A 12858-nucleotide genomic window follows, 5' to 3' on the forward strand; every position below is an offset into this window, starting at 1 on the left:
AGCATGGCCTCCCCTGACAAAAAGCAAACCATTTCAGAGATCAGGGCCAGAGCTGTGAATGCAGTGGGGCTAGAATTGGGAGGTGAGGGGCAGTAATCCAGTCATTGGCAACAGCAGGAAAGCATTCCAGAGCTCATTGAGTATAAAATGGTGAGCCCAGTGATAGCAGAAAACAAGTGGGCAGTAAGGAAAGGACAGGATACCCTGGGGCGGCGACAGGCTGGCATGAAGGGGCTGGAAGGACAGAGTTTTGAAATATCGAGGCCTGGTGCCCAGCACAAGGAAGGCAAAGGCAGGGATGGGGGTCAGTTACTTAAGTATTTCAGGGTCACCAGTTTGTACGTATGAAGTTAATCAGACCATTGTGCATGCCACTGCCTCATGTCGTGGGTATTCTCTGCCTACCTCTTTCATAACTCAGTGGCATAGTTACACAAAACAGTGTGCTTACAGAATTTGGACAGAAGAGGGTGGCTAGAACGAGCATAGAGGAGCCCAGTGGCTCCCCATCCTGGGAGAGCTGAGCCCCCCCCCCCCAAGCATTGCCAGGTGAAGGTAGAGGGCCGGTCCCAGGTGAGGCCCTGAGCTATCAGAGAACTCCAGACTAGGGGAGGGGGAAGTGATCCAAGGGCACTGTGGCTTTCAGCTGGAGACAGCCACAGGGGAAAAGACTAATCTGACTGTGATTCCTGCTTGTGTCGTTTCGTTCCTGACCATGTGACTGCCTGATTCTTAGGAAACCCCCGATGGTGGATTGAATTTGCCTTTCAGTCTTTAATGCAGATAGCTGAATAGTCTTGTGTCTTTGACATGCCCTGTGGCTTCTCTTCTGGGTGGTTTTGAAATGTCCCATTTTTATTCTTCAGTGCTGTCTTTGGTTCAGGTTTTATATTTTACTGCCTAAGTGGGGGACGAGGGAGGGTGAGACAGGGTCTCCTGTAATCCACACTAGCCTCAAACTCTATGTAGCTAGAGATGCTAACCTTGAACTCATCCCTCCCCCTCCTGAGGCCTGAGACTGCAGCTCTGCACCACTGCTCCTCCTGCCTTTTGCTGGATCTTTATTTTGTTTCCCACCCCTCCTCCACCCTTTTATTTAGAGATGGCCTCGGAAGTTCAGGAAGAAATCCCTGTGCATGAGGAATTCTTTCTCTGTGGTGGAGTTGAAACCCAGATATTAAAATGTGGGCCCTGGACCAACCTCTTTGATACACAAAGTGTCACCAGGCCAAAACTGCTTATCTTCATTATTCCAGGTAAGTCGAGAAGTCACAGATCCTCAAAGACTCTGATTTCAGAATGACTGTTGGTAAACTGTGGAGAACCGGAGGGAGATTAAATGACAACTCATAACAAGCAGAGTTACTACCCTGAATGCGTGTTTTAGTTTTCTTTACATTGATATCCTTCACATGACCTGTTATACAGAGAGGCCTTGTCTTACACAGAAGGTACCACATGCAGTTTTGTAATTTCCCTTGTGAATGTTTTTATACTTACAGCTGTATCAAAGTTTCAGTTTTTAGCAACCTCCTCCCACCTTATTCTAAGATGAGTATCTGTTTTTTTTTTTTTAAATATTTATTTATTTTATTATGTATACAGCATGTATCCCTGCAGGCCAGAAGAGGGCACCAAAGCTCATTACAGATGGTTGTGAGCCACCATGTGGTTGCTGGGAATTGAACTCAGGACCTCTGGAAGAGCAGTCAGTGCTCTTAACCTCTGAGCCATTTCTCCCGCCCCGAGTATCTGTTTTATTTAAGATAGGATTATCTGTTTTATTCTGGGATTTTCTGCCCCGCCATCAGTGACTTTTCTCTGTCGCTGTCATCAGAGATATCTGGTTGGTCGCAAGCAATGAACTTTGAAATTGTGTTCTGTCTGCCACGCATGGCGAGACTCCCTGTCGGTATGTCTCTGGCTTTTTTTCTGCATTTGTTGGGTTGGACAGAAATGTTCACCATCAGGAAACTGGTCAAAACTGTCTTTTCCTTTAAGTTTATAAAAACAGCTCTGCGTGCCGTTTGTTTTCACTGTTCCGTTGAGAATCTTTCAGGCCAGACGACATCTGTTTCTCGCTCTCTCCTTAGATGGCCATTAAGTGGTTCGCACCATTCTTTAGATGGGTGGTTCTGTCTTTGCCCTTCTGGTCTGCAGTGTTATCTTTACGTAAAGCAGGATTTCTGCAGCTGAGTCTGTCTGTCCTCTGCCTCCGTGGACTTTTTCTCTGTTTTCCCGTTTGCAGAACACCTTCATGTCTAGGACTCATCCTTGCTCATTGTTTTCCTATCCAGGGTACCTTTTGTCTTTCCTTCATTTGCTTTCACAGTATTTATTTTGTGGATTTTTTTTCCCCTCAAAGATTTTACTCCCCACTCATTTTCAAGATGAAGATGGGGAAAACTGATTGGCACTATTACACACAGAGGTAGGGTTTGTCCACATGCCTAGAGTGATCAGCTACTGCAGTTTTCCTAGGACTAGGAAATCTAGTGATTTCCTTATCTAGTAATTTCCAATATCCATGGCAACCTATGCTTAGTTCACAACAGACCCGGGCTAAGAAGAATGACTGGGCTCCCTGGGCAAGCCTCACTGTGGCTTATTGAGTATAACTGAGCACTTCATTAGGAGTCTCTGATTTTCAGGATCTGTAGCTCTTCCTTCAATTATTCTGTTTTCTGGGAAGGAATCTTCTTCCATGTTCCCGTGTAAAGAGTAGGAGCCTGTCTGCTGATGTTCAGAGCTCATCAGGGAAAGGAGTTGAGAAATCCAGTGCTCAGCTAGGCTTACTCTACTGTGTGGACTTCTGTGCTCAACTGGGCTAAGATTCCTGACTTGGCATCTGTCTTTGGCTTAACCTTTTCTGGAAACAAACTTACAATCTTCTGGGATTTAACATTCTTCTTGAAAATGGGTCTGGTAGCACATATGAAATGAAAAGTAGACATTCTCTGCCAGTGGTGAATGAGTTTGATGCTGTAGGCAGAGCGGGTGCTACTCTGTGTAGCTGAGATTTGGTGGTGATGGGGTATAGAAAATAAGTAGACTAGGAATCCTGGACTGGAGGCAGGGTGTCGTCCTGAACAGGAAGTAAGTAAGTAAGTTAGTTTGGCAACTAAAGTGGACAAATGTGAAAGGATTTAAGAGAAGAGTGAAATAATCTCTGCCCCGCCCCCATGGCTGTCTTCTGTTAGGGGTCAAAGTCGTTTTCTGAGAGTGATTCTAGTGGAGGGTGAGGGGACAGTAGATAGAATAGCAGGTATGCTGAATGAAAGGAATTAGCTTCCCAAAAGAAGTTTATGAACTCGTCAGCAGCTTCATGGTAGCATAGCAGATGTATTATTGTAAGTAAGGTGTAAAAGGACCCAAGATTCATCTGGAGAAGGGTCCTCAGAGTCGGGTGCTCTGGATATTAGTTGTTTCTGGCTGGTGAAAGGACCTAAGCTTGAAGTTCTTACACTTAGTGTCTCTTTGAGAGATAGCACCTGAGAACACAGTGTTCCTTCATCCAATCACTGACTTCTGATCCAGAAAATCTGGCGGTGGCACAGTCATTCTTAAAAGGCCCTCCAGGCAACCATGGCCTGCACGCCAGGTCACATTATGGGAATTTGTTGCTTAAACGTAATGTAGATAAGTTCTTTGGATTTGATAACTGTGCTGAATTGTGGGCCAGAGGTGGTGACGCAATTCAGCTGGGTTTTGAAATCTCTTAAGATGTGCATAACAAGAGGACTGTCGGCTAAGGATCCAGTTTGTCAGGGAATATGTGAGTGACTGAGAAGTTGATAGGTCGGAGTGGGTGGAGTGAGTAATGTGAACACTTGATGACGGAAGACAGCCCACTGAACCCCCCACCCAGCACTATTCATTTTACTCATTCATTTCTTCCGAGTGTGCTGCAAAAAAAAAATAATAATAATAATTGCTACCACTGAGGTGTGTGAAATGTTAAGAGAGTCGGAGTGAGGCCTCTACTGAAGAGGTTTGAAAGGCGGAGAACCCCAGGCTTTCCTGTGTGGTGAGGAGGTGAGGGGGAGCGGTTAGTGGGGCCGCTGCAGATGGAGGGAGGTGCAACCCATCCCTTGTTCTGTGAGCTCTTTTCTTGGGGCACTTTGAGATTTTCAGATGTGTCCTTTATGCTTGCTCTGTTCCTCTGCGGCCCCCACCGTTTTCCTCAGTTTCCCGTGAGGCCCAGGCTGGTTCTGCTTGTTAGTTGGTAGGGTCCTGGTACCCTTTATTAGGGGCCTCATCTACACAAACTGTCAGGAAAATTAGAGCGCACACTTACGGGTGAAGGCATCCAGAGTTTTGTGTTTTCTCCAGGCATGCCACTTTCCGCAGCCTCCGTGGGTTACAGTCTAGTTGCTCTCCAAACCTGTCCATTTGGGGCTGTATGGAGCCTGCATGTCAAGACGTGATGGCTAATAAAATGGGTAAAGAAGTCAGACCAGCCCAGTCCTCCAACATAGGGAGCAGTGTGAAGAGGATGGCACTGGACCCCAGAACCACATCAGCTAAGATGGAGAAAACCTTACTGCATGTGGAAATAGAGAGATTAGTTGGAGAAATAGTCTGGACATGATAGCACGTGACTGCACTCCCATCATTTGGCAGCTGAGGGACAAGGATTGCTTTGAGTTGAGGACATCCCAGGTTCCATAGTACAGGCCAGGATGTGCTAGAGTGTGAGAGACTCTGTCTCAAAGGGGGAAAAGACAATATGCACACAGAAAAATAGACATTAGCCAGGCGGTGGCGACACACACCTTTAATCCCAGCACTCGAGAGGCAGAGCCAGGCGGATCTCTGTGAGTTCAAGGCCAGCCTGGTCTACAGAGCGAGATCTAGGACAGGCACCAAAACAACACAGAGAAACCCTGTTTCGAAGGAAAAAAAAAAAGAAAAGAAAAAGAAAAATAGACATTAATGGAAAGAGAGTAGCTTCACTAGGTGCAAAGACTATATACAGAATTTAGGAATTCTGATTCAGTATTTCGTGTATGTATGTTTAAAATTATACCTATATTACTAAATATATTTCTGACAAGAGGTAAGTTCCACTTTTTCTGTATCAAGATGAGTATTTGAACATTTCTGTTTATAAATATGACAGATAAAATTAATTTTTAAATGTTAAATAAATCCTGTCATCCTTTGATCAACTCTACTCAGTCACAATGTACATTTTTTAAAAACATTTTGATAGATTTAATTTGCCGTTTTAGTTTACAGTTTTTCATGTATGTTCATAGAGATACTGATATGTAGTCTTGTTTTTCTAGAAGTAGTATCTGGCTTTGGTATGAGGGTAATATAGACCTCACAGAGTGGGTTGGTAACTATTTCTTCTTTGCATGTTTTCTTTTTTAAAATTTATTTATTATATATACAGCATGTATGACTGCAGGCCAGAAGAGGGCACCAGATCTCGTTACAGATGGTTGTGAGTCACCATGTGGTTGCTGGGAATTGAACTCAGGACCTCTGGAAGAGCAGTCAGTGCTCTTAACCTCTGAGCCATCTCTCCAGCCTGCATGTTTTCTTGAAAATACATATAAACTGATAGTGTTTTTTCCCTTGAGTGTTTTGGCAGAATTTACCAGTGAAGCCATGTAGATCTGGATTTATTTGTGAGCTCTTCAGTCTTTAAGCTTGACTTTCTTAGTTCACAGTAGGCCTATTGAGATTACCTAATTCTTCTAGAAAAAACAGTGATATTTTCTATCCTCATAGAAAGTTGCCTATTTTGTGTAATTACCCAAATCATAATGTTTTCTAATTATTCTTTTAATGTAGAAAAAACGATTGAAATCTAGTTGTTTTTTTTTTTCCCTCTTTGCTCTTTGAGGGCCCACCACCCGAATCCTAAATAAATACATGGAGACTTATTGTTACTTGTGAATGCCCAGCCTTAGCTTGGCTTGTTTCTAGCCATCTTTTCTTAACTTAAATTCTCCTGTCTACCTTTTGCCTCTGGGATTTGATCTTTCTTTATTCTCTATTCCTTTCTTTCCTTCTTACTCTGTGGCTGGTTGTGTGGCTAGGTGGCTGGCCCCTGGTGTCCTCTTCCCTTCTTGTCTGTTCTCTCTCATTTATTCTCTCTTCCTGCCAGCCCTGCCTGTTTCTCTCTCCTCCCTAGCTATTGGCTGTTCAGCTCTTTATTAGACCAGGTGTTTTAGACAGGAAAAGTAACACAGCTTTATAGAGTTAAACAAATGCAACATAAAAGAATGCAACACATCTTTGCATTATTAAAGAAATATTCCACAGCATAAATGAATGTAATACATCTTAAAATAATATTCCACAACATTTCCCCCTTTTTGTCTAAATAAAAATGAAAGGTTTCAACTTTAACATAGTAAAACTATATACAACAAAAACAGTTATCAAGTAAGAATTGCATTTACAATATTTAGTCCATTTGTATTTAGGAAATTCAGAGAAAATACTCCATTATCTATCTTAGTGATTCTAAGTTTTATAACTAATTTACTTTCTATCATAACTAAGGAAAACAATAACTCTAACTATTTAGTTTTTAACTCCATCAAAGACCCCAGAAAGATGTAATATTACCTTACAGCAGAGACATCTGGCTGCCTGGACAGTCACCCAAAGTTCCTGTGCAACGTTGGGGCATCCATCTTCAGCCTACAGGCCTAGACTATCTGGCAGACTTTTCAGTGAAGCAGGAAATTTGAAGGACTATCCTGCCTTGTATTGGCAAAATTCATCTGTCACTTTCCTCTGTGTCCTGCAGAATGTCTGGCAGACTCTTCTGTGAAGCAGGAATCTCGAAGGACTGTCCTGCCTTGTTTTGGCAAAGTTTAACAGTCTTTTCCCTATGTCCCTGCTTGTCCAGTCTATACAGAATATTGTCAGCAGTCAAGGCAAGAGCAGTTTCTTGCCCAAATGGCTAGCCTTGCCACATTGAAAGCAAACTCCATATGGAGTTTCTTCGATGCCCATTATCCTTTTATGAAATAAATTGGGTGCTTCCAGGAGCAGATGTGTCTGATTGGCATGAAAAAGACCTTAGGTTATTAAACATCTTAAATGCCGTATTCTGTAGGTCTTTGAAGTGTTTGAAAATCATCTATCTAAAATATACCTGTTTCATCTTGAAAACATACTTAATGTGACTTATTAAGTTTGATTATTATAGATTAACTACTAACCTCATTTCTTAATTATACATTACATTTTTAAATGAACTGCATAAGCACACTACCCAGAACAAGAGTAGAAACATATATACATTGTAACAAAAATAACTTTAAATTTGTATCAATATATGAAAAATCCATGCAAAAGAAAACTATCTGAGATTAATAGTTATCTTTTTATCCTGTGTAATTATATTCCCCTAAGTGATAACAAACATCTATAACCCACCAAATAACCACCACCCATCCACACCCCACCACTTGGGAATGTGGACATCATTCTCTAGACTGCTTCCTATTGTCTGTGGGCAAAGGCATCTTTAGGGGTCCCTGAGAAAATTGAGACAATAGCCAAGACCTGGGAAGACCAGTTATAACCTTTGTTGATAGAAATCACCTGTCAAGTTTCAGGAGGTCTTCCCTGATCGAACCTGATCCACATCAGTCCTGAAGGAATCCACAGCCTCTGTTTCCTGTGAAAACAAAAGCAAAACTTCTCCAAAGCAAGACATTTTTTGACTCCCATTTTAAAGTTAAGTCATTCTTAAAATATCTAGGCTAATTTATTTCATCAGTCCCCTTTTCAATCCCATATCTTTTAGCAGCTGTTGTTTGCTTATCAGCAATCAAAATATTCAAGGTCGATACAGCAATATACAGGATCCAGACTCCCTGTGTATTTCCCGTCTGTGTGGCTTATTCTTTTTTTTTTTTTGGTTTTTCGAGACAGGGTTTCTCTGTGTAGCTTTGCGCCTTTCCTGGTACTCGCTTTGGAGACCAGGCTGGCCTCGAACTCACAGAGATCCGCCTGCCTCTGCTTCCCAAGTGCTGGGATTAAAGGCGTGAGCCACCACCGCCCGGCGGCTTATTCTTTTTTTAATATTACTTTACTTCTCCCTTTATTTTTAAACTTTTTTTTTCTATAACTGTATCTTTCTCTTTTCTTTCTTAAGCCTATGCACATTGTTTAGCGCACTGTAACCTGTTTAGAGGTTTTTTTTTTTCTTTCCTATCTGGGATCTGTCTTTATTGTGTATCTCTAGTCTTTTTTGTCTGCATGAGCAAAAGACTGCTAAGCAGCACAGCTGGGACCTCCACTGCTGCTTTAGCGGCTGGCTCCGCCCACTTCTCAAGTCCATGAAAGCAAAGCCTAAAGCTCATAGCCCAGTTGGAGGTGCATTTGACAAGGGACCCCATTCAAGCTAAACCCCCTACTTCACTGTCTTTTACCCTGTAGGTGTATGTATTGAGTATTCTGTTTCTCTATACCAAATCCATGTCAAAAATACCATCTTATACACATAAGAAAAATCACGTGTAGTCTGTATGTCCATCAATGGTTGATCACACGGACACAGACACACAGACACACACACAGACACACACACAGACACACACACACACACACACACACATACACATATACACATACACACACACACATACACACACACACATACACACACACATATACGCATACACACACACAACAAATACTTGTAATGGCAAGATAACATTTAAAGTTTTCTGAGATTCTAACATTGACTGGCCTGGTTCTTTTATTTGTTGTTGTTATTGTTGTTGTTTTTTGTTTTGTTTTGGTTTTAGTTTTTGTACAGATTAATAACTGAGGTGGTCAGATCTTGAAATGCCATAGAGACAGTCTTAGTGGTTTGGGATTTTATTCTGTTAATGGTGGGAAGACACATAAGGGTGATTTAAAAAAATACTTCTATACTTTGGTTTGTGGTTTGTATGATACCTAAATGTAAGTGTGAATATTACTGGATTTGTAGAAAATGATGTGAGAAAACCCAGAGCTGTCTCTTTCAGCCTGTACATCATCTTGCATGGGCCCGTTGTCTTTCTAATCCAAAGTCTTGTCTTTTCTTAGGTAACCCAGGCTTTTCTCCCTTTTACTTGCCATTTGCAAAGACCTTATACTCTTTGACGAAAGGCAGCTTTCCGGTGTGGATGATCTCTCATGCTGGGTTTACCTTGGTTCCCAAAGATAAGAAGATTCTCACTGCACCCGATGGTATGTTCTTTTTAACACCTTTTTGATTGACAGCAGCGAATGGGTCTTCTTGTTTCCATAAAGCCTGTTAGCATTCACATTTCACAAGTGATCACCTCTGTTTGTGGTTTTAGACCCCAAGTACCATATTTTAATAATTTTAGAGATAGTTTGTCTTTTGCAGATAATATTCTTAAGAATTTGAGCAGATCAACAATTTAAGTATGAATCACCTTCTTTACTTCCTAACTAGTGACCAGCCATATATTTGTTGATACTATACTTCCAAAGTCTACTAGAAGAAATACTGAAGGAAAAGTATAAGACATTTAGAGGCTAAGATCTTCAGAGATATATTCTCCCTCCTGTGCAAAGCATGACGACTTGACATAATGCCCTGCTGGTTACATGAAACCCATAGTAGAGGTCAAAGGAGACATGGTGGTGTAATGGATGTCATAATTTGAGCTGCTGTGGCACAATACCATTGACTAGATAACTTACAAATAAATTTATTTCTCATAATTTCCTGCTCTTGGGTAGAGAGAGTATAGGCTTGGGAATTGCACCCGGAATTGTGTGGTGCTGGGAAAGTACTCCACTGCTAACCACATCCCCAGCCCATTTTACTTATTAATTAAAACACGCTCATACTTTTGCTTTTAGAGCCACGTGGTCAAGAAATTGAGGACATCTATGGTCTGAATGGTCAAATAGAACACAAAATAACCTTCCTGAGAGCTCACGTGCCAAAGGATGTGAAGATTATACTCATTGGCCATTCCATAGGCAGCTACATTTCCCTTCGGGTCATGAAGCATGCTCCTGAGCTGCCTGTAAGTACGCCTTAGACGGTGACTGTGGGTGCCTGATTGTGCACTTGCAAACCCTCATCTTTCCTTAGCTTTTTTGTAGAGCAGAGGGAGGGATACACGGTGGCTGCCTTTCTCTTTGTCTCTTTATTGCCAAAGACCTGTGCTTAAGAAATTCCCATAATGTCCCAGTGAATAATGGTGGAAAGATAGAGATTTTTCCAAATGAATGTCTTTGAATCTAGGCTTCTCTGGAGTTGGAGTGTTACATTTACCTTGCTCTCTTTTATGAAACAATATTTAAGAACAGTTACTAACAGTGGCATGGAAAGGACTCCGTCTTTATTGAAAGAGTGTTTTGAAAATATCCATGGGCTGGAGAGATGGCTCAGTGGTTAAGAGCACTGACTGCTCTTCTAGAGGATCCAAGTGTGATGCCCAGCACCCACATGGTAGCTCTCAACAGACTGTAACTACAGTGTCAGGGATCCTATGCCCTCTCTGGCCTCCACAGGCACTGCATCAGATGGTCCCAAAAACTGAAGTAAGAAACTATTCTTGTCTCTTTTAAGAAGCAAAATGATGTGTTGTCGTCTTCATCATCATTGACAGACAAATGCCTGTCTTTGTGGAACATGCAAAGTGGTCATAAGTTTAGATTCTTTTCTGTTCTGTAGTTTGCTAGCCCTTTTGAGACACGTGTACATCCTTTCATTCACAAATACTTTGTTTATTTGTCTGTCTTTATGTTTGTTGTTATGATGCTGGAGATGGATTCAGGGCCCAGTGCATGATGGGAAAGCCTCTTCCACTGAGCTACACCCACAGCCTCAGACAACTGGCTCTTAAGTGCAACCATGTACTATATATTGAGGCACTGAAGTCACAAAGGCCAACTTAAATTGTCCCAAAAGGGAGTGAACACTTTAAGAGTCTTAAAAGTGTGCTTTAACTCATGGATCATGAAATGACCCATCGAGTGGGTATAGTTTACTAGATAATTGATGTCTTCATCTGGCACGCATGGGTATAAAATCACTTTTGTGTCATCTTGAGGACACCCCAGGGGACAAGGCATGTTTCTGAGCTAAGAGCCTGGAGTCTCGTGGATGAGACAGCTAAGCCAGAGGAAGGGATGCCTTCTCAGCGGCCCTGTCCCTGCATTTTTTTACCCACGTGAGAAAATATCTCCAGCAGGGTCTTGGATCCCACTAGGAATTTGCCTCCTTTCCTGCCAGCTTGCTTCCTTTAGCGCTCAAACCAGCACTTGGAGAGAGTGCAGCTGTAGTCTCCCGGCTTTTAGTACCAAATAGATTTTCATTTTCTCCTTTGGATATAAGAAAATACATTTTTATGTCTAAGCGTGAACTCAATAAATTGAAGATTATACTCTATTGAATTCTTACTTTTCCTCAGTTGTATTTTTTTCCCTAGATAAGGCATTTTATTCAGAAGCAGCTTTACTTTTGATGTCAGCCTTGGTGTGACTTACAGTCTTTGTTCTGTCCTTGAATCCCTCTCACACTACATGCGGCTGCCATCTGCTCATGCCCACTGGACATGTGAGTGCTTCTAGCCACACGGTCCCTGTGAGCGCTCGCTCTCCATTGTCCCATAGTCTCAAATATTTTTGTGCGAACTTGGACAAGTCATTGAGTCTTTGGCCTCAGTTTTCCCATCAATAAATTGAAAGGAATTATGTGTTCCTCAAGGATTTTGTGAGGGATTATGCAAAATATTAAGAGCTTGCCTGGGATTTTATAATTCTAAGCAAGTACTACCTATTATTGTTATGGAAATAGCACTAGACTCCTCCCAATCATTAGGCTAACTACTGAATTGGTTACCCACTGCTGTGTATCAAATTGCCCCAGACTAGTAGTGTAAAGTGGTGCACATTTAGTATCTCAGTTTCTGGTTGCCTCCAGACCAGTAGTGTAAAGTGGTGCACATTTAGTATCTCCGTTTCTGATCAGAAATCTGATCACAGCTTCACTAGGTCCCAGACTGCAGAGCCTTTCACAAGGTAATAGTCATGTTTGTTCCCAGGACTGCAGTCTCCTGTGAACACTTGGATTAAGATGGGGGATGGGAAAGGATGGACAGGGGGGAAGAGGAGAAACAGGAGCATCACATAATCCATGTGTAAAGGTAGATTAGATTAGAGTTTCAGAGAGCTGAGAAACTGTATTTCCTCCTCTTTAATGGGGCTGGAGAGCTGGCTCTGTGAGTAAAGTCCCTGCTCTAAGGCATGAGGACCTGAGTTTGAATATCGAGGACCTACATAAAAGCCAGGTGTGTACCCCAGTTCCATGGGAGCAGAGAAGGTAGCTCTCAGGAGCTTGCTAGTCTGCCAACCTCAACATATCAGTGAGCTCCAAACTCAGTGACAGTGTCTCTGAATCTAAGATGGAGCAGAGTTGAGAAAGACACCAGCATTAACCTTTACCCTCCTCATGCACACGCATACACATGCACACACATACATGCCCATAGACACACATACCTATACCACGTACACGTGGAAGGAGGCACACACAGACACGAGTGTCTGTCTATACTAGAAAAATGTGTGTGACTGTACATACAAGGCATATTTGGGGAGGTAAAGAAGTTATCTGCACAATTTTGTGTTTTCATCATTCAATTGCTTTATCTGAGGCTAGAGAGATGGCTCAGCAGTTAAGAATGTTTGTAGCTCTTGCAGAGGATTTGGGTTCAATTCCCAGAACCCACATGGTAGCTCCCAACCATCTGTAACTCTACATCTAGGTGATCTGACGTCTTCTTCTGACTTTTGCAGGCACCAGTCATGTGCATGGTATATGCACATACATGCAGGCAAAACACT

General features: G+C 42.2%; 1 protein-coding gene across 4 annotated transcripts in view; it reads left to right on the forward strand.

Moving 5' to 3' along the window:
* Ldah (lipid droplet associated hydrolase) overlaps nt 1-12858 on the forward strand; it is a 61645-nt gene that overhangs the window by 10137 nt on the left and 38650 nt on the right. For 3 of the 4 annotated variants that reach the window (XR_008220135.1, XM_052745955.1, XM_052745956.1), the window contains exons 2-4: nt 1101-1256; nt 9073-9216; nt 9862-10031. Coding sequence is in view for 3 of the 4 variants with exons in the window: in XM_052745955.1 (XP_052601915.1) it covers nt 1101-1256; nt 9073-9216; nt 9862-10031 (470 nt within the window). In the remaining variant the exon portion in view is untranslated. The remainder of the gene's footprint in view (nt 1-1100; nt 1257-9072; nt 9217-9861; nt 10032-12858) is intronic. The other variant, XM_052745957.1, reaches the window with a different exon arrangement.

This window comes from Peromyscus californicus, unplaced genomic scaffold, assembly GCF_007827085.1.
Source record: "Peromyscus californicus insignis strain IS unplaced genomic scaffold, ASM782708v3 Scaffold_1__1_contigs__length_55948999, whole genome shotgun sequence".
NCBI lineage: Eukaryota > Metazoa > Chordata > Mammalia > Rodentia > Cricetidae > Peromyscus > Peromyscus californicus.